A 27,589-nucleotide genomic window follows, 5' to 3' on the forward strand; every position below is an offset into this window, starting at 1 on the left:
CACCTTAAAATAAGAGGCCATCAATGTAATCTCCATATGGATAAACAATCACTATTCAGCTGTTATATCCTTTGACACGGTGATATTTACCATATGATCTTTCCTAAAAGCCTCAAGTTGAACTCAGCCGTGGGTCACACTGTATATGTAGCTTAAGAAAGCACAAGCCACAGTTACAGCAAGCGAGTGAAATGTGTCAACAAAATGCAAGACTCAAACTCTTGTTGTTTTTAATCCCTCAACATTTGGTTTTGATCCTGTCTGACTGCAAAACAGTAAAGCTGTAACTCTTTGATTTTCAAGGACTGACACCAAAACCCTGTGTTTACTGAGCTCGTCTTACATCAAACTCTGTTCTACTGTCGCTGCGCTGATCCAACGTCAGTTCTAAGGGTTTCTTTCATTTATCTTTAAACAGTAGCCAGCAGGCCAAGTGGGAGAATCTTTTTTTTTTTAATAAACATATTAGTTGCTTCCAGCTAAACCCAGAGATCCAACTAAAACTGCAGCGCAAATACCAATATTTATTTTTTGCTGTTACTTTTCTACCAATTTAACTAAAGACCCCATGTTCTGAGAATAAAAGTTTGAGTGCTTAAACTAATCTAAAACCCAAATAAAAACAAGGTAAACTGTTGGAGTCACGGTTGTTTCCGAGTTTCCATTACGGGTCTTCCTTTCTGATCCTATAATGTGGACTGCACTGAATCATGCAGGTCATAAATCAATCTCAAACCAAAGCCAAATAAACATAAATACTGTAAATGCCAAAACATTCCGTAAAAAGAAGACAAAAAACATTCATTTATAATATCAGTGGATCAACAATCTTCAGATCCATAGAAATATAACTAATTAGCGACAGCCCCATTTCATTTTGATAGTAGTTATCAATCAGAATATAGCATAATATCAAAAGGGAAGGAAAATAAAAAATGTAACCCAAATCGGTTTTATAGTTTCTTTCAAGGTTCAATTTACCAAATGACAAAAAAAAGTGTAATATAGTATTTAATTGTAAGTATTAATTTGATATGGCGGGGTTTTATATTTTTCTGCCTCTGGTGTAATGTGGGTGAACTTCTCCTTTGAAGTCACTTTTTCTTTCTCTGTTGAAGGTCAGCAGGTTTAATATGTCTTTAGATGGGTGGCATGCTATGTTGTTGTGTAAGGCTATAAGTATGCACTGCACCTTCTCTCCATGACCCAGGTGTTCATTCTTAACTTCGCTCAGCATTTTCCAGTTGGTCTTTGCTCCGCTGCCCGCTGACCTGATCTCTGTGAGGGATCGGCCGTCCAGCGCATAGCCTCCCTGGTCATACCTATTGTGTGGACATGAAAACACACATGTGCAAATAAATGTATGCTCAAATGCCCTGCACAACAAAAACAAACATGCATGCATTATTTAGAGCGTAAGGATGATTTTCTTGAGTGAAATGAAACAAAAACAGAGCGTGCTCGAGTAACACCTTCAATATTAGTCATCTGTAAACATGTAGAAGTGTATCATATGGCAAAGAAGAGGATGTGAAAGCAAATGTGTGTGTTACACATACCTGGAGGTGTGTTATATAAACAGACTTTCCTGTGAAGGAGATACTGCACTGTATCTTCTATTATCTAAAGAAACTGCCTACAGTCATGCCTGAATAACTCCCTTAATCCTGTAACTGATTTACAGCGTCAGTATCCTGCAATCTATGTCATCTGACACATGGCTGTCTATCATGGACAAAGGCATTATTCTTCATTTGAGTCCCTAAACCCCGTTTCTTTAATGAGGCAGAAAGAAAAATAATGCTCGTCTTTCTTTCTTTCTACTCCATCTATAAATGTATCTACCTTTTTAATATTCCCTTTAAAATCCTATTACATCAGGGTGATTCCTGCTCTGTATTCTAGTGGAGCAGAACAATCTAATCAAGGCATCATCCAAATGCATCAGTTTCCTTCAATTATGAAAGCAAGCCTGGTCAAAACAATCTCTCAAAGCAACACGCCGCCACAGGAACAGGAGTCAGTCAGATACTCTTTGTCTTCGCAAAGTGCAGACCTACATGATATAAAAGGAGTGAAAAAACTCCTTGTTCCTTGAAAAACATTCAATGTCATTCCTAAACCGATGTCAGCATGTAAACTGGAGAGAGGAGCAAACAGCAGCAGAGAGATGGGGGGGACTTTTTGGGGGTGTTTTTTTTAGCCCTTTGAATATAAAGATGTATTGACCAAAGACTAATAGAACTCAGGTTGAAGCTCCAGCAATGGAACATGCCCTCTCTCAAACACACACACTGAATTACTGCTATAAATAATGCAGCACACACTTACACACAAATGGCTTTTGTTCAAGCAGTTAGCTTACTTTTCAAACCAGTCACTGACAACTGAAAGAATGAACATAATAGTGCCCACAGGAACCAACCAACCTAAACTTTTATTTATAGCATGCAGACGCTGCGAGTCCTTGACGCAGTTCCATCCAAGAATAGCTTTAAGTGTAACGCACAAGCCGGCACATGCACACTAGGCATTGAAATGTACATACACGCAACAGGAAAAGATAAAAGGAGAATAAATGCATTTATATTTCAGCGGTGGCCAGGCTTGGGAACAGCCTTAATGAGTGAATGAGTCATCATTTCAAATCCCTGCACAGGAACTTGGGAAAAACTGACATATATATTTGTTGGGATATAAAGAGGAATTTCAACCAGATGAAGACAAAGTTATATATTTAAAAACATCCCCCTCTCTGTAGCCATAACACATCCATACAACCAATGTGTCTGTATGCAAATGTGTTCCTTTTTGCAATGAAATCTCACTTTTCTCCCTTTTGTTTCCTGTTCCTCTCTCAATTTCATGTTGTGGTCTCAGTGGCCCACTTTGGTTGTTTGATAAACTGATCAAGAATTATCGTGTTTAGTTGTTGGTTGTGAAAGCGGAGACTGGATGTCACTAACTGGCAACTTAGTCGGAGAAAACTATATTCTATTTGTCAGTGGTTAGGGCTCAGAAGAGGACTTTCCTGCGATATGGTTATGCACATGCAAACATCCCAGTCACTGCTGTAACTCTATATTGTGCAGCCCTAGTGTTTACTTTTTAATATATCTCACATACAGTACATAAACATGAGCAAACAATCAACATTTGGTGTCCTTTGTCTACATGTAACCTGTCTTGTGTGGTGCTTGTGGTTGGATGTCCGTGGACAATTGTGTTTGTGTTTATGATTATGTTGGTGAGTGAGTGTCGGTGAGTGAGTGAACAGCAGTGTGACTCACCAGGCCCGCAGACTAAAAGCCTCGGGTAAGTCTGGGTTGACCATGACTGTTGAACTGTACAACGCCGAGACAGATCTGCCCCCAAAATCAGACAGCCGAGCGCCTTTGACGGCCACCACAGGGTTTACAGAGCTGTCAAACTTCTCCGCCTGCAGAAAGAACAAGCTGTGTCAGACAGTAATTGAGGGGAGAAAGATTTAGAACAAGAGAAGACTAAATAAGTTGTTTTTTTTGTTTCTTGTATGTACAGTCTGTTCCTGCAGCTTGCAGAGGGCACAAAGTAATATGTGGTATAGTTTGCTTTTATAATTGGACAACCTACAAGTCATTTGAAAGTCATTTTTTGGATTTTGGCAAAGAGGAGGGATTAGCTCTTGCAGATTGAATGAGCTTAGAGAAGAATAGTGCCATTTCATGCACATTCGAGAGTTATTTAGCCTTCAGCTCAAATCAGGGCCTCTGGTTCAAAACACTCCTGAAGGTCAGGAGAACGATTTGACCAATCCAAATTTTACAGCCCAGAAAGCCCACCCGCCTCGGTTCGCCAGAGCACACACAGATAACGTGCATAGATGGATGGGCACCTTCATAAAACACACGATTAATTACAGCCTGCTAAACAAGTTTTTATGATAAACCTCAAATCCATCCCTGAATGCAGACAGAGAGCAAGGAAAGAGATTATAGTTATTACCTCCTCTCCCCACAGTGTGAGTGTCACTACATTGCCAGTCGTGTCTATTAGCTGGAGGGCCCTCTTGGAGACTTCTCTGCTGGTCTTTGTGGTGATACGGGATACATCGTCGGCACTCTTGCACACTCCAATTACATCTACAGGCAGAGAGAGTCATTGTATATCTCCATCTATAGATACCTCCAGGTAGACAACAATCCAAAGAGGTAAGAAAGCAATTGTCTGTTATGTGAAAAGAGCCTTTTGAAATGCCTCCACATGGTGTGAAGTGTGAAAATACCCCCTGGATGCACTACATTATATCAAGAGGTATCACATCATGAGCACTAAAGACCCAACACAGCAGAGAGTAGACAGACACCCCTCTGATGTTGCCAGTTGTAACAGACTGACATAAATGTCATAACATGCTGGCTAACACTCAGGACCACAACAAACATGCTCATTCATGTTTCCTGTCATGTTCAGATTACTGCTGAGCGCTGAGAAGGTGAAGAGCAGAGCCTAAAAAGGGCTCAAATTAAGAATTAAACCCAAAGTCAAATTAATTCAAGACGCTCTTGTAGAACAAACGGAGTGTTGAAAAGGTTACTGAGAACAAAGCAAATAAAAAGACTGAATCAATTTCGGAAAAGTATTATGAATTGTTATGAAGGAACACATTTTAATCATATAGCCAAAGGTTAAATAGACTGTGTGTACAAACTGACATCCTATGATTGAATCTTTAGTCTAGAATTGACACGAAAAAAACGTCTTCGATATTTTCAATCGTATGAAAAGAAAAGCAGCCAAAACAACGAAGCTATGAGCGGCAAAGGTTCGTCATTTGACATGATGTAAAACCTAATGGTTAAAAAGATGCAGTCTTTCTTGTAAACAAACAAAGTTACTCTCTAAAATGCTCTGTGTATGTCATTGACCTGACAATATGTTGAATGCCTTTCCTCATTTTAAACCAACATTTGAACAATTTAAAAAAGCTTCTTTTTTATTGCATTGTTTACTTACTTACTACTGCAGTCTTCTTCATTGCCGTCGTTACAGCATTGCAATTTCATTTCCGCCACCTATTGAGTTATGTGTTGTGTTGTGTGTGCACATAACAGGGACCCACATGTAAAAGCATTGCCGAAAGCACTACTAGAGGTGAAATGCTCCACGGGGCCCCTTTAAATGGCAATGATTGAATTAGTGTCAGTTCATTTTCTGTCCATCATCCCATGGTGCCACAACCATGCATTAAATAAAATGACTGGGCCTAATTACAATATAGATTTTGCAAACAAGTCATTCTCTAAACGTCATCCGCCAGACTGCCACTTCTGCTAACCTTTCTCTAAACTCTCCCTCTCCCCCCTCCTCTCTTGCTCCGTGTCTGTGTCTTTTTAGCCCTCGATAATTCCATGATGATTGAGACGATGTCACCCACCTCTGAACTCCATTATCACCACAGGAACAGGCTGACAGTTCTCATTACCATGTTATAATCCCCTATTTAACAAAGGAGCAAGGAGAGCGGTAGTGGGGAGAGAGTGGATGGAGAGACAACAGATGACACACACAGGACGTGTAACGCTGCCCCTCTGCGAACACACTCCAGCAGGTAAACCCTCTCAGTGCATCTAAACAGTGATGCTCCGCTGGCTTACATTGCTCATAGTTTACGCTCATTTAGTGATGCAATATTACTGCTCGGAATGTAAACCTACATGAATAAGTTACAGTATGTGGTTGGCATTTCATAGCCACCATTCATTTCATCTCTAATATGGCATGTTGAATACTTAATTGCAGCCCTATACGATGCAAAGTGAAGTGCAATTTCCCATGTGGGTGTGTGTGATAAAATGAAGAAACTGATGGATGTGGTGAGAAATGCGTCAGAGATTGCTCTTTAAATTCTGCTTCACTATAATACTCACTGGCCATTTAACTTTCACAACTTCTCGAGGCTTCTGTACTTTTCTGCTCAGACTGGAATACGATTAAGTCATTATGTGAGTATTTGAATCAAAATGTGTGTCTATTTCATTTTGTTTAAGCAGCAATTACAAATATTTCTTAAAGCTATCATTATAAAGTTGTTTGGAAGATGTAATGGCTGTTTAATGACACCATCAGCTTTAAATGGGTCCTTATAAACCTGTACTGAAATCAAAATTATACACATTTAAATAATGCCCTACTCAAAAATAAGCCATGTACTTGCATACAGACCAATAGCAGTTTTAAAAAAAGACACTCTTTGCCACAACTACAGAAACATCACTGTGACACCGGGGATAGTGCTCTAATCCTCAGAACAGTTGAGCAGGCGAACACTAGTTTAATCCCGCCATGACCCACACTGCAGTCAACATGCCGTTGTGTCCTTGGGCAAGACACTTCACCCCAAATTGCTCCTGTGGGTATTGTCCACAGTATTGATGTATTGCTATCTAATATATGTAATGTAGAGCGCTAAAATAAACGCAATTAATTATTAATATTAGTATAATACCTGCACATCATCTCATTAATAACAGAGAGCCAATCACACTGTTTTTCTACACATCGGTCGTCTCAATTTACCTGTCACCGAGATAAGACATTTCTCTCAGGCACATAGGGCAGGCATTGCAGTTAACCTTTATAAAAACAGTGAATGGAGCATTATCCTCGTTGTATCTCTACTCTTTCCAATATGTCTGAATTAACCTTCCCTCTGAGCCCATCATAATGGTACAACTGGCACGAGCCTGTCTATTAGCAACACATTTAATCTATCATTTGTAATTGTCTGAATTGATAAGAGTAGATATAGAGATGACCCAGCCGATACCCCAAATGTTCTAATACTGGCAGCCCGACCATCCGTCCTCTGGGTTATAAATTGGGCCGCATGCTTTCTATTTTTCCCTGGTAAAAGTATTTTAGGTTTCTTGGGTTACACAGTTGATGAATCACGCTTCGCACTTCCACTGTTCACAAGGTTTGAAGAGGGAGTGAGTCACCTTCTGAGCCCGAACCACAGACGGCTGATTGGTTGTGACACATATCTATCTTAATCAGTTGATTTAACTGTTTTCGAGACAGGATTGAAAACCATGTGCTTGAGAGAGAGATGTCAAAACAAAAACCTTGATCGGCCACACTTCATTTGCATTTACCGTTCCCTCTAACAGACCTGCTATCTCACTCTTACCTTTTTATCTTTGAGTGGTTGAATGCTAGAAATGTATTCATCAATTCTCATTGATGAAATTCTTCTCTTACCAACAATGGTGTCTGTATCTCTGTTCTCCAGCTCTGCAATGGGCACAAAGTCACAGTTCACTGCGGGAATGCCCTGACTGTCATCACATGGCACGACGGATGAGTCGGCCTGGAGGGTCATCTCGTAGTTGTTCTTCAGTGTGTTGAACTGTTTGTTAGCTACCTTCAGCGTAGCCTTAGTGATGTAGTACACCTACAGAGAAAGGATGAGCAAAGTCATCAAATCAAAGCTGATCAGACTGATTATTTCCTGTGAAGTTAAAGCAGCGTGAACCAATCGATTGGGTAACCACTTTATTGATCCCGCAAGGGAAATGATTATTTTACAAAAGAGCCACGCAAAGATCTTAATAAGAAAGGAAAAACCTTCAGGTCTTACTAAAATGTGGTGTCGTATCAGGCCCATCACTTCTGTAATTCACCAGAAAATAAGCGGCAGCTGAGAGCAAGTCTGCTAAACAGCAACATGTAAAACTCAATATGCGAGGCACACTTCTTCGTTTACCCCCCAACCCTCCAATATTAGGGGGTATATACCCTCTATCTCTCTGCCTCTGATTTTAGCTCTATGACTTGTTTGCTTTCCTTCCCCTCTCTCTCTCTCTGATTTACCCCACACAGAGATGAAGTTAATGTAATAAGCATTCTGGCCACTCAGAGCCAGTCACACCCACTCACTGTTCTGTCAATAATCCGATCACGAAGGGAAGACGGATTCATTCCTTTATTTATCTTTGGAGGGCAGAGGGCACAAATTGGATGTGGGGCTGTTGGGAGTCCCTGTCAGCGGCTGATGCCTGAGCCCGTGTGACGAGCAAAACGATGGTCGGGGTTAATTGAGTTATTAAGCTCTGTGGACACACGGAGTTGAGCAAGAGCTTTAACATGTGTTCTACCTGTTGTTCATTTCCAAATGGCATGTTCAGGGTGAGCACCGCCCATTTTAACAGCACGCACTGGAAAGGCCATTGTTTCTTGCATGAACAATAGCCTGAGACCATTGCCAACGCCTTATTGAGGAACAAAGGTGATATATCTCCTTGTTTGCCCTCCTCGAAGTATACCTCTTCTGACATTTTAATAATAATAATACATTTTATTATTAGGCGCCTTTCATGACACCCAAGGACACCGTACAATTTGTTAAAAAAGAAAGAAAACGCTAATAGGCAACAGAACAGGATAAAAACACAAACAGGAAATCATGGAGGAGACAGTCAAGTGGACACAGATGGAACATATAATGGGGAGCACTACAGTGAGTAGGCAGATTTGAACAGGTGGGTTTTTAATTGGGATTTGAATATGGTGATTGTGTCTGACTGTCGGATGTGCGGGGGGAGGGAGTTCCAGAGTCAGTGCAGCTAAAACGCCCGGCGGGCACCCATGGTGACGAGGCGTGGGGTGGGGACGGTTAGCAGACCAGTAGAGGAGGAGCGGAGGGAGCGAGAGGGGGTGTACTCCTGAAGAAGGTCAGCCAGATAGGGGGGGCCAGGTTATGTAGGGCTTTGTAAGTGAGCACTAGGTTTTTGAAGTTAATACAGGATTGAACCGGGAGCCAGTGGAGTTGGATGAGGATGGGGGTGATGTGTTCTTGGTGCCGGTGAAGATCCGGGCTGCAGAGTTCTGTATGATTTGTAGTTTATTGATGAGCTTGGTGGGAATGCCTGAGAGGATGGCGTTACAGTAGTCGATGCGGGACGTGACAAATGCATTGACCAGGACTTCAGTGTTTTGATTGAGAAAGGGATGGGCGGAGTCTGGAGATGTTGCGTATGTGGAAGAAGGCAGTCCGGGTGATGTTATTTATGTGAGGTGAAAATGAGAGGGAGCTGTCCAGGATGACACCAAGGCTCTTAACTTGGCCAGAGACGGGGATGGAGTAGCCATCAATGATGAGGTTGGAGGCAGGGGAGGATGAGGTTTTGGAGAGGGTGGCTTTGGTGCCGTTACATTTGACTCTTTATCCCTTTTTTATTAATGCAAGCCTTGTGTTTTTTGTACGCAATATTCTGGTATACTGTGAACATGACTTCAAACTTCAAAGACCTGAAGGCACACGTTTCATTTAAGGGCAGCACTTATACATTTTATTGTTAAAAGGAATTCTTAAATGTGAATTATTTCTTAAAATGTGTTAGTATTTTAGGGATCCTACTATACAACATAACATTATTGTGTAGTTGTTTTTGCAGGCCTCCAGCATCATTGTCAGTTGCATAACCTTAGCTGGAGCTGGACAGTAAAGCAGATCCTCGCTGACACAGGGTCTTGAATCCGGACCCTCGGGATGAAAGATGATCCTATTAACAAATGCTATCTCCAAGTTCTTTCTGAGAAATGACTGTGCGACGAGATTAAAATAATGATAATGTTTCATTGATTTTGATCCTAGTCCATATGATAAATACTAGAAGAATCCCAAAGGATTTTTTTAATTATTTTATAAAGCCATAGCTTATCTGAAGATCTTGTGTTGTTAGGCTTTCAATAAATCCAAATATATATTACAACAGTCATTTGAAATCAAATAAAAAAGTGAGTATTCAAATATGTGGGCCTTTGAATAAAAAAGAAGCCTGAGCAAATGTTTCGAAGATTTTTGTTGGTAGCTGTAATTCTTCTTCTCTTTACTTGCTGTAAGTACCGTGACTACAGTCTAAGAGGATTGCAAGTCTGACAATGAAGTAGATGGAGATGATGTGCCGAAATGTGTTGTAATCATCAAGGAAGTAAAAGTGCCAGGACACAACATTGGCAATAAATCACCATGTGACTACCAGGATTAAGACACCGATATGAAAAAATGTAAACTGTGCATTTCTTCGCCCCATTGTTTCCAGTGTTTAAAGTGATTGCTTCGCTTCTAATATGTAGAGAAGGAGTGAGCATATTGACGCAAAATAATAATGATCTCTGTATCGATTACTAATGCTGGAATAGAAACTTTATAAACACGTCCTCCATGGAGAACACAGGCTGATGGACTGGTAGCCATTTCAATACATTGGTGATAGATGTAATATCAGCAAACAAAACAATATCAACACATCAGAAGTTTGTTCCCACTGTTCTCAGCATACTCCTGGCCTCATATATCTTCCCAAATGCTGTAAATGTCTCAAATATATAGCATATATTTCAGTAAACTACGACATAATAAATCCCTTCCGCAAAATCCTCTAATACTTGCCTCCGGCTCATTCATTGGTCAGAAGTCCTGAAGGCATTAAAGGATTTTGCAGAAGGGTTTGTTAGGCACTCTTTTACCTATGATATATTAGTTTGAGGCGTTATCCGCATAAAATATGGATAACTGAGCTTAGAAGCTTACTCTGCAAGTTGTTTGTGGATTTTTACAGCCTTTAGATATTGTCTTAATGTTGTCCACTTCATCAAAGAAATGAAATGGCTGCGATGCTTCAAAGTTCCTTCTGAAACAATGCAAATACAAACATTTCTTTCCAGCGTTCGAAGCTGGAATAATAATGTGTAACAAAAGAACTAAAGTTTATTTAAGGGAAGAAACTCTTATCACTTCTAGTAAGGATGGGTGTGGGTGAGGGGGGGTCTGCTCACCTTGCCTTGCTCCACTAGTGAGAAAAACTTGTCCACTTCTTTGTTGAACGCTGTGACCTTGATTTCTCCCTGTTGAGCAGCACATTTCCATCAAACAACATTTCGTTACATGGATAAAACCAAAAACAGCCATGTGTGACATGACATGTGTTTGACATGCAGGCCTCTCCACTCGTCTACTCGTGATGATATTGGTGATGTTGTTAATGTTGTTAATGATGTCAGGACTTATGTCTTGAATGTTGTTGTATTATTGTTGCATTGTTTTAAGTGTCGGACCCCAGGAAGAGTAGCTTTCGTCAAGAGCAAAAGCTACTGGGGATCCTTAAAAAACATAAACATACTCACACTCTCGTCCAGTACTTCAAAGGAGAAAAGCCTTCCGTCTCCTCGAGAGTTACTCCAGGTGCGGATGCTGGACTTGTTGGTGACTCGGACTCTGATAGTCCATCTAAGAATACACACAGAGCGTATCATAATGAATCAGAGCTTCCAAAGCATATGTCAACAACATAAGGTAAATCACGCAATGTGCAATAAGTGATGTTGACGGAACTTAGCCCAAATGGCCTTGGTAAAAACATTGAAGAAGACATTTGTTGCATACGTTTTTTTCAAATATTTGACCTGCAGGATGAACGAGAATGCCTTTAAATCACATTTATTTTATGGGTATTCACGATATTACACGTAACTATTAAAAAAATGAATTATGTTCTTCAACTTACGGTAATTAAAAGTGTAGAACTTTTCAGGTCAAACCAAACAGTGAAGAACGTTGCAGAGACAATATTAAAAGCTTCTTTTTTTGTTAATGAGCATCACAGCTCTTACATAAGGAAACTGGATGAGTGTCTCCTTTTTTTTTTTTCAAAGTTTCATAAAAGAAAAGAAGAAAAAAGACACCCAGCAACTTTCTTTTCAAAGAGTGAACTAGGTGTTCATCTGCCAACTCCGGGATGCATTTCAAATATGCCTCTTGTTCTGTTTTTAACAACAGCCAGCCTAGCTCGGCAGTTTATGCAGCAGTGAGCTTTTTGACTGCGTTGATAATTGTGCAGTTGAGGATATTCATACCATAACTTTGCCTGCAATTAAATCCCCTATCATGAGAGCAGCTGCTGGCCCAGAGTGAACCTCATTCCCTGCTCAGTATGGATAAGACTGCTACACCAAGGTTTATGGCAGCCAAAAGCCAATTATACTCTGCTCTAGATGCTATTACTTAACAGCGGCAGAACGGGATGAGAAAGCTTTGCAAATGGCCATATAAGACCATGTACACAAACACAGCTTGCCACACACCCGTGCCTTTCTTTTCACGCTAACATACGTAGCAGAACACAGCTGCTGAAGTAATCGGTTTTTCTCACTGTAGGTACTCCCCAACTTCAAAGTTAGAACAGTCATCAGTTTGTTACAACACCTAGAGGCACAGTTAACTTTACAGCTTGCAATTTCAAACTGGGCTACAATATCAGAGTTCATACATGAGAGAGAGCTGACAGGATACCTTTAGTTCAATCTGGGTAAATACATCTCGCTATACGGTTCCCTTGTCTTTTGTGGCCAATTTGAAGGCGAGAGACTTAAGCTAAATGAAAAGATAAGAAGCAAGACGGGACGGGACGGGGGGGGTAAGCAGTAAAATTAAACCCCGGAGGAAGTAAAGAAATTGTGAGAATAGAAGGGAGGGGGGAAAAAAACGAGGTTGGCCAAATCCCCACCAGGGCAAATAGCAGAATCAAAACCTCAGCAGCAGACAATAAAGACCCAGCAGCACCTGCCGTTAAAGTCTACCTTTCTGAGGAAAGATTGGTCATTTCATTTCCATGCAGATGGGCTGAGTGCCCACGCAAAATCCATACACACATACACACACACACAAGCATATAGGCATTGGTAAAGAACAACTGAATGCTCACGCAGGCATAGAGATACACATTTTAAAACATGCCCCAAAGTGATTCTCTGAAATAGCAGCAAACAGGAAAGTAAAGGAAAGAGCATGAGAGGAAATTGTTATAACGAGTAAAAGGAAAAAAACATTGTTTACCTAGAATCTTGGAGGAAATGCATACAAGTCAGCTTCCTCACAAAGTTAAGTTTTGTTTAAAGGGGACCTATTATGCAAAATCCACTTGTTCACGTCTTTTATACATGAACATGTGTCCCCTCTGTGTAAATAGACTCTGAAAGTTCCAGGAAAAAAGATTTGCTCACTTTTTGTCTTCTTGATCCATTTATATAAAAACCTGTCTGAAAATGAGCTGATCAGATTTTGGCCACTTTATGATGTCATAACGATTTTTTGGCTTGTGGAACCATTAGCCAATTTTAAAACTACTGTACATGTACTGTATGTGAAAACGGGCACATTTAGAAATGGACACACACTTCAACTTACTTGCTTTGGTAAGGGTTGAGGCATTCTATTGGAATCACTTTTGTTGAAGAACCTAGAGAAGTGCTGCCACCCTTTGTGGGTGTAAACTTCTGAGGGGAAGTTTCCATTGGTGAAGCTTTCATTGGTGAAAACTTGGAGGTTGAAGCCTTCATGGGTGATGCCTTCATGGGTGATGCCTTCATGGGTGATGCCTTCATGGGTGATGCCTTCATGGGTGATGCCTTCATGGGGGACTTTCCCACAAAACCACTTCCCTGTCCTCGTGGAGGAGAATGGTCTGCAGGGAAACAAAGATAGATCGTTCCTGAATATTTGTACTCCAAATGTACAAGATGAAAATCAAATAGTGATTAAAGATTAATACATTTATTGAGCAATTACACTTTTCAAAGCTTAAAAAAATAAAAATCTAAATGTGGAGCCTACGTGGCCCACAATGCAGACATGCTCAATCTGAAGCTGCTTTCCCAAAATATCATCACTTTCTTCAACTTTTGGTACGTTCTGCAGCTGCCCTAACAAAGTGTGTAATGCTGTGTACAGTATGTATATCATTGGGAAATACTTCTTTATCCAAATAAGGCACCTTTGACGTTGACTCTCTTGCTCACATATCTACTGTAATGCAAATTGTGACCAGATGCACTTGTACATCCAGGTATTTCAACAAATTGCATAGAACATACTGTGTTCTTACTAAATCTCTTTTTTTGGGGAGTTCTTGAGTTGCTAAATAACCTCCAAGCACATGCAAAAGTTTTCATGCACAGTAGATGAGGTTAACCACTTAATTTGATGATAAGGGTACGTAACTGGTAGAACACCTACTGGATTTTCCAAGAGGCAATGTGGAATTAATGAAACACTCTAAAAATATATTTTTGCGATTATAAAACATTAGTGGTTGTACTGTTATCTGATCATTTGAGCGGCAGCCAAATGATAAACTGCCTGAGAAAATTAAACTCTCCGCACAGATCTCCCTGTAGAGTTACTAACTTGTAAAGTTTGTGCCAATGAATGAAACCGATTTTCTTTTAGGGTAATACTGCCCATCGATTATTAAATGTTTTAATTACTTTACCTACAGTATGCCTTTTGGTCATTGGAAAAATAATAATGAAATATCCGAATATCAGTACTGACATCAAATATACATTTCTAAGTACATCATTCCTAACCACATTCACGAGTCTGTGTCAGAGTAAAACAAAACCTTTAGAGGGTATTATACTTATATAAAGGTCAAATGAATGTTTTAAATAGGCAGTAATGTCTTTAGCAGTATGAATAAATGAGGAAGCCTTCACTTGTATACATAAAAATACAAGTAATATCTAATCAATAAAACTCAAAATGTTACAGTATGCTGTTACAATGAATTAGTAGGTTGATAATGTTTTTCAAGATTAGCTAGGTGTGCACTAAATCCACCTTACTTTGACCCAATATAAAAAAAAATCACAGACAAAAGACCAACACAACTACAAAAGCAAAGTGAAGAAAAAGTTCCCATTGTTTTCTAAATAGATCATCTTTTATATGTATTTAAAAAATGACAATGCCAGCAAACTTGAACAGCTCCGACCGCCCTACAGAATTGCAAGGTGTTATTCTCGCCTCCCACAATAGCGTTGAATCAGCCCCATCAGCAGTGACTCAGGCTAGATAGTTGGCTGTTGTCAAATTACATTTTGCTCAATTTCTCATTTTTGGCTTGAAAGGCGTGTCATATTGAGGAACAGTATTTGAGGGGAAGAATTGTCAGGGATAAAAAGGCGCAATTCCACAGAGACCACTCCGCTGATATAAGCTCCTGTTCTGGAGCATAACAGCAACTCACCTCGATGATATGTGTGTGTGTGTGTGTGTGTGTGTGTGTGTGTGTGTGTGTGTGTGTGTTTCATGTATCCTTGGGGGAATCACAGATTGAACAGCTATTTTCAGGCGAGGGGTAATTAACATCAATATTCATACACACGCCATTCGGATGGAGTGTTTAAAGGAAAGAGGCATGTAGTGAAAGAAGAGACGAGGTGATGATAGGCGAGGACGGGAGAAGAACAGTGCAAAGAGCGGGGCACAGAGATTGATCAAGAATCCTCATTTTTGGTGATTAAGATGAGTACAGAGTCCTAATATGTCGGCCACTAACGTATTCAACGCCCCCCGTTTGAGGAGAGTGCTTGATGGTGAGGATACAACAGGAGCAGAGAAAATTAAAAATATGTAGACAAGGAAAAGGCCATAAATAGAGAAAGTGAATAAGAAAGCGAGAGCGTGTTCAGAGAATAAGTGGCAAAGTGTGAAGAGTTGTGAGGACAAAAGAAACCTGCAGATAATAGTTAGTAATGAATAATGAATCATTTTTTAACTGCACTTCAGCGAGTGCAGATCTCTTTTTAGAATTTAAATATCATCTGCAAAGCAGTTTTAAGGGGCTCTATTTCAGGGGTTGCTGCTGATGAATATTTAAATGGGAACACAGAGACGTCAGTGACGACTGTGTCATGACCTTTGGCTCCACACCTAGTGCTTACAGACTAGTTTGTTTTAAAACAATACAGAATATTCATATTGGTAATATTTTTGTATTTAAGGCAGAACAATGTCACTTATGACTGACAGAGATTACAAGTCATCCATACATTAATAATAAATGCTGAAAATATTTGAAATGATTCCATCAAAGTCTGCTGACATCAGGGGAAAATCCTCTCAGTCCGTGCTGCCAGAGGTCAGGCTTCCCTGCAGATCAGAGCCCCCGTGGCTGATAGGGCGGGCTTTACATTCAGCTAATTACGCGTTCTCCTCTGGACCGTGATCTGGATATTGATCAAGTTCATCATTAAGGATGATATGTCTCAGAAAGGACAAGAAGGAAGGAACCAAAGGTGTATCCTAGGTGGAAGTATTTTTAAAGGCACAGCAACACCATTAAGTCAGAACCTGTTCGTGCTTGATCGGCTGATCTGATTGGACAGTACAAGAGCAGACAGTGGACAGTTGTAGAAACAGCTATATTGTAAGACTTAGTAATATTATTGAATAATTGTAATACTGTCCCGTACATTGAACATTTTTCATGTTTATGCTAAATGATTATCCGTGTTTATTCTGAATCACATAATTAAATCCTAACAAACTGCTCCAACTGGCTCATTCAGGCACAATGTTTATCCTAAAGAGATTCACAGATTATTTGTATAAGTCTGTTAAATCTAGCTTGAGCCTGCTTAGGATAGACACACCGTCACGGAATAATGTTTTACATGATTGGGCTCTATGGCTTGTTATATTATTTTAGTAATCACCACATGTATTTGTGTATTTATGTTCATTTTACAATGCTCTAATGCAGCAATAGATCTGTAATTGCTGTTGAGGCATCAGGCAGATGATGTGCGTCATGAGGGGTAACCATCTCTTAAAATCCACATCCTTTAGTTAAAACCATTCCTCCATCTTTGCAACTCTGCTTCCTTCTCTCTCACATTCCCTGTTGGGAGGAGCTGAAGGACTGTGAAGAGGCTTGAACCCCGACTCTGATAAAAACAGGACCCAGTCTTAACACTCAGAGCTCATTGGAAACAAATCATGTGTGGCACTTGCATAATATTTTAACGGCACACAAATGTATCGCATTGCTATTAACAAAAACAAAGTAATTAAACACATTCAGCAGGAGATACGACTTACTAGTGAGACATTATGCATTAGGCTTGTTTTTGGCTGTAGAAAAGAATGCAGGAGTGTTTCATCAACAGAACAATTAAATAGAGCAGCCAGTTTGATGTATTTGGCGCGATCTCTGAGGTAACACGATTCAAAGGATCTAACGAGGAAGTTTGATGAACTACTTAATGCAAAGCCTCATCTTTGCTCAGGCAAATTAGTTGACTTTCTCTCTCCCCCTCTCCCCCTCTCCCCCTCCGTCTGCCTGTGCATCGCTATGAGGGGAATTCAGTCCACAAAACAATATTCATGAAGCCATGAACTGGAGGAGCCATCGGCCCACACATCTCCCTCAGCCACAACACACACATTTACACACATGTGCAGACAAACACCTACAAAGGAACAATATATACCGAGCACTCATTATCCACCCACATGCCTACATCCTCCACTGAGGAGGACTATTGGGTATGTTTCTGCCACACAACAAAATCAATGCGGATGTTGAGAGCAGCTGGTGGTAGAAAGCAAGTGAGTGAAACAAAGACTCGGCTAACAAAAGAGCACCCAATAAAACACAGGCTACATGATACATGGCACCAGCCGTTTTGGCAGAACACCAACCATCATTTTGAGTTCCCATTCTGTTGTAAAAAGCTGACTGGTGGTAAAACAGTCAAAGGTGTGAGTTATTGTCTCCACCAGCTGCAGAGGCCAGTGGATAAGATAGTTTCCTGCTCTGATAGGTGAGCAATAAATAAGTGCAAAGTGTGATATGAAAATAGAGCAAAGGAGCCGCAGTCTTCCATTACATTGACGTTTGCTGTTGCTACCTCCACCTGGTTGAATACCATGCTGTGCTTTGTGATCCGGTTTCATCTTGTTCTTAACTGACGCTCAGTCTACTGAATTTGAACACTGAAGTTCTATGAGTTTCAAAAGAATGATGCCAGGATGATATTTTTAGTCTATATTCCCGGTTAAAGTTTGGTATGGTAAATGCGATTGAAAAACAAAGACTTTGTTTGTGTTGAGGAAATCAACTGCAAATCTATCATCAGCACTATTCTTTCCAAGGGTACATGGCTCCCTCTGTTGGTCACTTGAGAGGTTGAGTATTGAGATTTTCTATAAAATAATAGCCAAACGAACAACAATCTCATCAATCCTAAAATATCCTGTTATTGTGCAACTCTCATTCAATAACTCCATATTCACAGTGCAACGGAGATGAATAATGACTGTCTTAAATAAGAAAAATCAACTAAATATGTTGAGATCTGAGAAATGTAATAATTGATTGTCTAAAAAGAAGAACATTTTATTCCTAAACGATGGTGAATAAGTTATACATTGAAAACTACACATTCAAAGTAAATGTCAATCAAGAATTCCTTCTGCATGATTTCAGAACAAATCATTTATTCTGTGACTTCTTGTGAACAAAACTGTATTCACCTCAATCACAGCCCTTATGCTCAGTGCTTCTAACTCAGCTAAATGAATAAATTAGAACTTGTTTACATCAGTAGGGTATTTAATGACTGTAATCTGTGTCGCAAATGAGTAGTATCAATCTAAATGACATGTAATATCACAAACAGAGGGCCTCTGGAGGCATTGTTTTGTTGTGTTTGAGAAAGATTTATTCTAAAGTCTCTGCCTTTCAAGCAGTGGCTCGGAAAAGCAACCCATATATTTTTGGTACTGTCAATACTTTACTGGCTTCAAAACACTAAACTACACGATAGCTTTAAATAGTACACTCACTGCTTTTGTTCCATTTAGAGGGTCCAGGTTCTGCTGCAGATGGAGGGGAGGCCGGGACAGAGGTGCTGGAGACAGACTCCTGTGAAGATGACGTCTTAACTGCAAGTTCAAAAACACCATAAGGAACATGAAAGCCATTTTTAATGGATCCTGACTTCATGAATGTGCATTTAAAAAAAGTCATACCAACTGTTTCATATGGAGTGGGATCTCCAATCTTCCCTCCAGTTTCTTCGGCAGACTGCAACATCTCCATGTCCAACAAAATCACCACAGACCTGGAAGTTCAAATATGTCTAAATTAAGGGCAAGAACCAAATAAATATAGAAAAGGATTCATCGAGGAAATGCAAATGAAAACACATACCTTCCATCTGCCAATTTATTGTTGATGGACTTCTTCAACAGAAACACACTGTTAGGTACCAGGTTGTCTTCTGTCAGATTGTTTAACTGTGTAGCCAGTAGGAAGGCTACATTCAAAACACATACAAACATATTCATGTTCATTCCAAAAAAGATGACTCAACTGATTTATCCATAACTGGTTCTAGATGATCTCCTTAGGCATGATTTTCTTCAAAAAGAGACCGTATCCAATTCAAAACTAATTCTTGCTTAATAATGAATGACATTACAACTTGCTACCAACATTTCAAACCCACAGTCACAGACTTGGCAACTACAAGATACTCACAAGACCAAGTGTGCTGACCATCACTCATCCTTAGCCGGTACCTGGGTGGAGAGCCAGTACACACCTGACGGATGTTCTGACAAACACAAATGGAAAGCAGGATTTTATAAGTACAAAAAACAAGGCTCAACATTATCACACTCATTTGACAGTAACATTAAAAATCCAACTGCCCTGTGTACATAGTACAGTAAACAAAATATAAACATTAATAATAATCTTCATATAAGCATGGCTGTATTTACTGTATAGAGACAGCACAGACATTAGAGGCAATGCGGAGAGTGAGAGTTTACTTACAAGTATCTGCAGCACGGCATTGTTCACCTCTGAGCCTTTTACCAGGTCCTAGACAACAACAAACATGGTTAGTATCTGTCTGCTGCCTGGCCCAATCCTGTCCCATGTCACATATACTACCAAAATTACAGTAAAACATGCATAAGAGATTAATGAAGTGGCAAATACATGTACCGCCCCTAGAAGGTAAGCGTCAACAACATGGACACCAAATGTTTAGGAATAATTGGTTAAATAGTGAGATTTGAGTCACAACACATAAATAAAGCGTTGTTTTTGCGTCAATATTTGAATACATGAGGCAAGCTTGTATTTATTTAACACCATTAACACAGAAAACTTGCTTTAAATAACATAAAACGTTTCACAATGTGGTAGGTTAATGTTAATGTTGCTTTATATTCAGCTGTCAAAACAAAATCTCATTAGCTGACAGTGCTAACGGCTGCAGAAAAACGACGGCTCGAAGCTAGTATTACTATTTCAAGTCAATAAAATAAACAGTGTATTATATTAACATCTACGCTTACTTCAACTGCCCCCTTTGTGAGTGTTACACTCATTTCCCCAGGTAATGTGCTTCACAAAGCCAGCAGACTTTAAATTGTGTTGTGCGTAGCCAGGTAAAAAAGATGGTAATCTATCGCGAGAGAAGAGAAACAGACGATATTTGCAACACGGATTTTTTCGGATATTGAACATTTATGATTTCAAAATAAAGTACAGTCGGTCAGGAATTATGAAACGCAACTAACATTTTTAAAAACACGTAAGGTTAATTAACATGAACAAAAAAGTCTGGATATTTTAGACTCAGTATGCAATTATGATATTCATACATTGCAGTTAATCACCATTGTTCCCTTTGGCTTAGATGTTAGGGTATTATTTTGAAGGTTGGGATCGAAAGTTGTCTTCTCATCTACGCTACCTTGACAGTTGTGCTCTGTATGCCGCGATCACGCGTGAAACGAAACTCAAAACAAACCCAGAAGTATCGTCCGGTCAGTGCGCATGTGGTTTATTTGTAGTTCATGATGGATCTTCCATGCATCCAGTGGCAAGATTATGTTGCACAAAAATGGACCTTACTCGAACCCGAGCTAAAGGAAAAGTTTACATCCCTGCTTGAAATAGATGATGTTTTCAAATGTATCCTAACTCTGACAACGTGAGTAGCTAGCTTACTGCTGTAGTTAGCTGCTTGTGGGTTTAAAACGTATAATATGAGACCAACGTTACTAACTAAATTATGGTTCATGAACTATTTAAAAGTACTTTGTATTAAGTATTTGTGAATATAACCTTGTTTTTCAATTGGGCCATTTAACTAAACTTTGCTAATGTACCTTTAGGGTTTAGAACCCAGAAGCTTTAACTCAAGTTTTAACTTAGTAGGCTTCTTGATTTGTAGGCTACTTAGTTTGTCTCCATTTGTGTTTTAAAGCCAGGAGGATCTGGACTTCGTTCAGTCAATCTCTGCAGCATACTCCGTACAGAAGGAGGCACAGAAGGCAGCAACATGCAGGGAGAGGGGAAACTCCAGCTTCAAGATCAGAGACTTCACTGCAGCTGCTCTGCACTATTCACAGGTGAATAACACATTACTCTATTGATCCCTATGTGCCAGAAAATAAAAACACAATACATTGTGTTTATGACAGTCATGGCTGAAGCAATAATATAATGAAAATGTAAATTGAATTTATTTTGAGAACCCCATTGTTTAAATTAATTTGTGAATATATAGCATGACATGTCTAACTGTCAAAATAAACACATATTGACATCCAGTGATCTCCCTCTCGTTATGAAAGGGCATATGTGTTAATCCTCTAAGCTCGGAGCAGCTGTCTCTCTGCTATGCAAACCGCTCTGCTGTTCTCTACCATCTGCAGCACTACCAGGTAAGAAATAATAAGAAAGTGTGGCACTTGCTGTATCATTAAAGCCTGTTTAAACCAGTTCTGCTATATGTGTGATATGTGTGAAAATGGGCCTGGGGAAATCTTACACATTGTGTCACCATTGTGTGATCATCAAACGGTGACACAATCAAAGCTGTTCACACTAAAGTCCATTCATATAGCAGATGCTTTGCAAGAGCATATACATATGTGATTTGAGATTAAAGTGCATTATTTACAAGGCCACCCATGCAATATATATTTGGAGGACAGGCAAGCCATTACATGACATGTGTTCAGGGCATATGTATCTCTATTAAAATGTCCATCATCTTTATATTTTGCTCACAGTTCAATGATTCTTATTATCCCTCAGGATTCCCTTGAAGACATTGACAGAGCTCTAAAGCACGGCTATCCCTCTCAACTTTCACACAAACTAGAGGACCGTCGCACACAATGCCTCAGGCACCTCTCTGTAGATCAAAAGGGAAAAGACAATCCTGCCTCAAAGAATCCTACAGATGGAGGAAAAGGGACATCTGTTGGACCTCTTTCATTTGGGATTTGTCCTCAAGCTGCTATTGGCTTCAGCCCGGAGAAAGGGCGACACCTTGTGGCTGCGGAGAGAATAGCAGCTGGGGAGGTGCTTCTGCATGACAGGCCATACAGCTGTGTCCTCATACCAGGGATGGAGGAGGTACAAGGCAAAGGAGGAAGGCAGGATGCAGAGGGAGGAGTGGAGCACCGGCGCTGTCACAGGTGTTTGACTGAAACTCTGAGTCCTGTGCCGTGTGAGGGCTGCAGCTACACCCGATACTGCTCAACTTCCTGTCAGCGAGACGCCTGGGAGGAACATCACCAGTGGGAGTGTTCATTGGGAGCAGATCTGAGGGTGATGGGCGTGATGTCACAGCTCGCTCTGAGGGTCACACTTAAGGCGGGGTTGAAAAACATCCAAATGGCCAAGGAGCCAATCAGAAACGAGCACACAGAGCCAGAGTCCAGGGATTCAAAGCCTCCCGATCCTTGTGCTTCACATTACGGTGACACTTATCGCAGCGTGTTTCACTTGCAACACCACCTGAATCGCCACAGCCCTTTTGTGCGTTTCCTGAGTGCGATTACCATAGCAACACTGTACCTAAAGCTCAGCAAGGCAGGACCTCCACCTGCATCTTGGGACCTTAGTAGACCCTTACAGGCAAACAGCCATCCCCCAGGCGAGGAGGGAGGTACTGGAGCAGCTTGGAACTCAGAGCTGTGGCTGATGGGAAGTGTAGTCCTGAGGCACATGCTGCAGCTGAGGTGTAACGCTCAGGCAATCACCACGCTGCAAGACACAGGTGAATTGAGTTTTGTCCAAGTGAAAAATCAAGACCTAAAGTCAGACACATTAAAGCAGTTTGTTCACATCTTTAGGTATTCAGATTCTTATTATAGAAGAAAACAAACATTGACTTTTGTGAAGTTAGAACCAGTGGATTGGCCATATGAACTGATTATCTCAACTTTTATCTATTCTTTTCTGGTGGTGGACTCATTTTGCTTTACTTTAATTGTTTCAATGGTACAATCCACAATAGATGTGTGCTCTTTTAATAATAACTTCATCTTCAGCTTTGAATGTTGTCTAATCGTAAATTGACATTTTCTTTCTCGTTCTTGCATCTCACAGGAGCGGAAAACTCACCGGTGCAGTCTAGCAGGGAAATTCGCATTGCGACAGCGATGTTCCCAACTCTCAGTCTTCTGAATCACTCCTGCTGTCCCAACACCAGTCTGGCGTTCAGCACAGGAACACATCTGTCTGCAGACTTCAGTGAGAGTGTAGCTGAGAAGAGAAGCAAAGCAAGCGGAGTCACTGTCACTGTCAGAGCAGCCAAAGATATCTCTCCTGGACAAGAGATCCTGCACTGCTATGGTAGGAAAATGTATTATTCTGCTCCAAAATCATTTTTAGGGTGCTGACCAATTTCATAACATACAAATCTGCATAGAAAAGCAGTACCTTACATAAAGTGTGGATAAAACAATGCTGTTTGATTGTTTTGTTGTAGCTTAAACACTGACATTATACAGCTGAAATGACTGTGCTTTCAGTTGGCAGTGTTATTCTTTAATAGTGTGTTATAACTGGTGCTGTAATAAAGCCCTATCCTCCCTCCCTCAGGTCCCCACAGCAGGAGGATGGCGACCCAAGAACGCCAGTGTCTCCTGCAGGAACAATACTACTTCCTTTGTCAGTGTGAGGCCTGCACGCTGCAGCTGCAGTCAGAGGAAGAGGACGGTTCAGAGGGCAGACTGCAGTGCTCAAGTGTTGGAGGCAATCCACAGTCTGGACTTTTGTGTGGGAAGTGCAAAGGATCTCTCAATGTAGGTATTCGTAAGGGTTTTTGTGGATTTTCTTTCGTGCAATCAAACATGATTAATTGTCTGAGTTTCTCTATCTTTCTAGGGTTCCACCCTTAATCATTTGAATCGCTTTATGATTTTCAGAGAAGCAGCGAGGAGAGAGGAAAAGGATTCATATGTTCCCAGGCATCCTGCGGTCACTGTGTGGCGTTTTCTGAAGTGAACCAGAGGCTGCAGGAAATGAAGCAGGACCTGAAGAAGGCTGTGGACCTCATGGAAAGAGAGAGACCAGGTGATTCTGAAAAACTGAAATGTAAATGTAGATACAGTAATGCATCACTGCCATTCTTCCCTATGTTCTTTTTTACACCTTCATGTTATTCTTCTGCTCCTCCCTCCGTCAGATGAGGCTCTGAGACTGTTGAGGAGGACCCAGAGTCCGTCTGCTCTGAGCCTCGCAGAGACACATCCGTTACAGGGGGAGTTGGAAGATGCTATGGCCAGAGCGTATGCTACCATGGGTGAGAATAATAATGTGTGTGACCTCTGTGGTGAATACACACCTGCTGTTGAACTTTTACAATAACAGAACTCTCTACCGATTGGTTGAGCATCTAAACCTTCTGAAAGTTTGCCACCTGAAAAGTTCTCTCTCTACGTGCACTCTGGGGATTTGTTATATAATTCTGGGCTGGATCTGGCTCAATCAATAAAACATCACATTTTTCAACAGCATGTCATAATTCAATAACAATACCAAACAGTAGGGAAACATACTGAAGATTTAAAGAATAATTCATTTACTTATTATATAATGTACCATTATTATTGGTGCTTTTTCAGGCAGATGCTGTTACACACATATACAAACTGTATCAAGCATTATCATTAATGTTATTTGACCTCCAGCAGTTTATGTGAAATGATTGGCCCTGGCAACTATTTAGCTGTGGAAGGCTCAATTTTTGAGTCAAAGATAACCACTCTGAAAAGGAAATTGTATTTGGTATCCTGGCATACTTGACTAGAAATGTAGTACTGGCCAAGCACACTGATATGTTGATGTTTGAATCAGCTGAATTTCTTAACAGTGTAATGCTTATATTAAATATAAAGGAAAAGCCGAAAAACAATAACGGAATTATCAGACACGCTAAGGTGTCAAATGTGAATATTTTTGAACTTTTGCAACCCTCTTACTGGGTGGTTTATTTTTCCTGTAGGCCATTGGAGTAATGCTGCCTCACACCTTGAGAGAAGTGCCGTAGCTATTGGGAACCAGTACGGAAAGGAGAGCATTGAACTGGGTCGACAACTCTTCAAATTAGCCAAGCTTCACTTCAATGGGTGAGTGAGTTGTGCAGACATAAAGTAAACATTTTCAAGGTGTGTCGTTTGTTTCAATGTCTAAACAATGTGCAACGGTTCTGCTGTGTTTTTATTTTCACAAACATTATTGGTAGAAAATAATAGTTCTGTATTGTTCTCCTGTCCTTCTTCCAGTGGTGTCAGAGGCCCCGCCCTCTCTGTCATCCCCAGGGTCAGAGAACTGCTCTGTCTTCACTGTGGCCCTCAATGTGAAGAACTACAGGAGCTGCAAGCGATGGAGGACTGTCTAATAGCATAGTCTTACATAATAACAAGAGCGGAAATCTTTGCTGTATATTTTTTGTTCTGAACAAAGTCTAAGTAAATAAAAATCTGTGAACGTTTCTAATTGTGGGCCTTGTGTGCTTTTTAATGTATTAAGAAATTGAGATATATCACTGTTTACAAACACTTGAGGGTATGTACAGGTACCTTTATACTGACATACTGTTTTGGAAGTGACGTGCATGTTTTCAAAGCGTCTCCATGGCCACAGGTATAGATTCAGTTAATCGTGGCTCCATATGCTTCCATCATCAATTTCAATTTCATGCTTCAATGGAAGTATTGAAGTGTGAGGCAACTTACACACCGGTAACAAAAAGGTTTACACCAAGTTAATCAATTTATAAAATCTGCAAATGCCCTCAGCCACATACACAGGTAGCCCTCTGACCTTTAGGTGGCAGCATTTATCCACCAACAAATTAAATGTAATGCTTCAATGGCCGCAAAGCAATATATAGCTTTGACTGTTGAACCAACAGAAGCAACCCCATGTCCCCCTCAACTTAAAGTCTTTATGAGCCAGTGTTATAAAGCATCATCATCATGTGCTACATGAACATCAAGAGACGAGGGTTCTGGTCACAGAGCTCTGCTGAAGAGGTTAATTTGGTTTTCAGAGATGATATAAAGCTCCTGTTGTGCAAAGACACTAACATATCGATCACAGCTGGAACTCCTGAGGCATCTGCCAGTTAGACGTCAACAGTTTCTGGGTGGCAGCCAGTTCGACTGACGTGGGTACGTACTCACAGAAAGGTTAAGATAATAAACTCGGGAGAGGCAGCTGCTGAAATCAGAGGAGAAGTCGTGTGTGAAGGCTACACGGGGGCGGGGGCATGCTTAATATTAGGCTCAAGACCAAAGGAAAAGTCCATCTTGAGCAGGGGGGAAATAATAAAAGAATATCACAAGCAGGGATCATTTCACGGTGACTTTGCTCTTTTCATTCTTTGTTGAAACCCAAGACAATGAGAGAATAAAACCCATTATGTCGTTTTTGTGCAACCAACCATTCAAAACTCCCAGACATTCAATTTGCTATAATGCAAGACACATTTGAGAACTTGAGACAATCAAATGTTCGAAATGATTCAAACAATGAATTGTTATTTGAAGGTTTAGACTACTTTCTTAAAAAAGGTATCAGATACTGAAGAGCAATGTTTCTTATTATACTTTTGTTTTACTACAGAGTCTATAAAACAAGAGGTGAAGAGCTAGGAAGATAATAACAGATTTTTTATGTGGCTGCGATCAGCCAAGCAACTTCAGAGCCACAAATCAAGGCCTGACAAGGTGAGGAGGAGTTTCACACAGGCTATGAAGGCCTTGAACAACGAACAATAAACTATGAAGGGCGATGTACCAAAGAATATGTAGCTAAATTACATTTTATACTGCATTTTATACTGTGATGACACATCTCTTTCACCTTTATTATATCTTGCAGTTGTTTTTAATTCTTTGTATATCTTCAGTACTTGCTATTTTGGAACGTTTTATCTAGTATTTTTTTGTAAACAGCATTTAAATATGCATACATGTTTGTATATGTAATACAAATACTTTAAATCTTATGTAACATACGTTCAGTGCCACAAATAGAAACCTATAACCTAAAAATCAGTTTAAATGACCCCGAGAGTCTTTGAATTTTATACATTTTTTGTAATAAAATACATAGTACTATGATGTTGTATGCAAATCAGTAGATGTCTAAAATAGCTGGCTTGAAAGAATGTTCAAACACCAGTTCAGGGTTTTTTCAGATCAGAAAATATTATCATGCTGTGTAGACACTGCTGTAGAGAGTCCTCAAAAGTGAACCAGATATGAACCCTTTTTTGTAATTCCACTCCTCGCTGAAATCCCTCTTAGAAAATCCTGAGCACGTACTTTTTTGTACAGTCTGTCCTCTAATGAGCTACTGTACATTACCATAATGTTAACATGACATTTCAGATAATGCCTTCTCAGAGTGGGAAAATCACTGATGCA

The 27,589-nt window shown here is 40.2% G+C and overlaps 2 protein-coding genes across 2 annotated transcripts in view; one reads left to right on the top strand and one right to left on the bottom strand.

Moving 5' to 3' along the window:
- LOC104951484 (replication protein A 70 kDa DNA-binding subunit-like) overlaps positions 1 to 20,315 on the bottom strand; it is a 37,418-nt gene extending 17,103 nt beyond the window's left edge. Inside the window, exons 1-13 of the mRNA XM_010778148.1 lie at positions 20,204 to 20,315; positions 19,674 to 19,721; positions 19,374 to 19,449; positions 19,044 to 19,149; positions 18,863 to 18,954; positions 18,677 to 18,775; positions 13,229 to 13,505; positions 11,170 to 11,272; positions 10,822 to 10,890; positions 7,243 to 7,435; positions 3,985 to 4,121; positions 3,291 to 3,439; positions 1,193 to 1,322 (exon numbers count right to left, since the gene is read on the bottom strand). Coding sequence (XP_010776450.1) covers positions 1,193 to 1,322; positions 3,291 to 3,439; positions 3,985 to 4,121; positions 7,243 to 7,435; positions 10,822 to 10,890; positions 11,170 to 11,272; positions 13,229 to 13,505; positions 18,677 to 18,775; positions 18,863 to 18,954; positions 19,044 to 19,149; positions 19,374 to 19,449; positions 19,674 to 19,721; positions 20,204 to 20,236 — 1,512 coding nt within the window. The 5' untranslated portion in view covers positions 20,237 to 20,315. The remainder of the gene's footprint in view (positions 1 to 1,192; positions 1,323 to 3,290; positions 3,440 to 3,984; positions 4,122 to 7,242; positions 7,436 to 10,821; positions 10,891 to 11,169; positions 11,273 to 13,228; positions 13,506 to 18,676; positions 18,776 to 18,862; positions 18,955 to 19,043; positions 19,150 to 19,373; positions 19,450 to 19,673; positions 19,722 to 20,203) is intronic.
- A 331-nt stretch (positions 20,316 to 20,646) lies between these two features.
- Positions 20,647 to 25,647, top strand: smyd4 (SET and MYND domain containing 4). The gene is made up of 10 exons (XM_010778149.1): positions 20,647 to 20,844; positions 21,121 to 21,265; positions 21,491 to 21,580; positions 21,957 to 22,926; positions 23,259 to 23,504; positions 23,754 to 23,956; positions 24,080 to 24,227; positions 24,340 to 24,456; positions 25,159 to 25,282; positions 25,439 to 25,647. The coding sequence occupies exons 1-10, from the start codon at positions 20,708 to 20,710 to the stop codon at positions 25,560 to 25,562; spliced, it is 2,304 nt and encodes a 767-aa protein (XP_010776451.1). The 5' UTR covers positions 20,647 to 20,707; the 3' UTR covers positions 25,563 to 25,647.
- Positions 25,648 to 27,589: the final 1,942 nt, after the last annotated feature.

This window comes from Notothenia coriiceps, unplaced genomic scaffold, assembly GCF_000735185.1.
Source record: "Notothenia coriiceps isolate Sejong01 unplaced genomic scaffold, NC01 NC01_scaffold00018999, whole genome shotgun sequence".
NCBI lineage: Eukaryota > Metazoa > Chordata > Actinopteri > Perciformes > Nototheniidae > Notothenia > Notothenia coriiceps.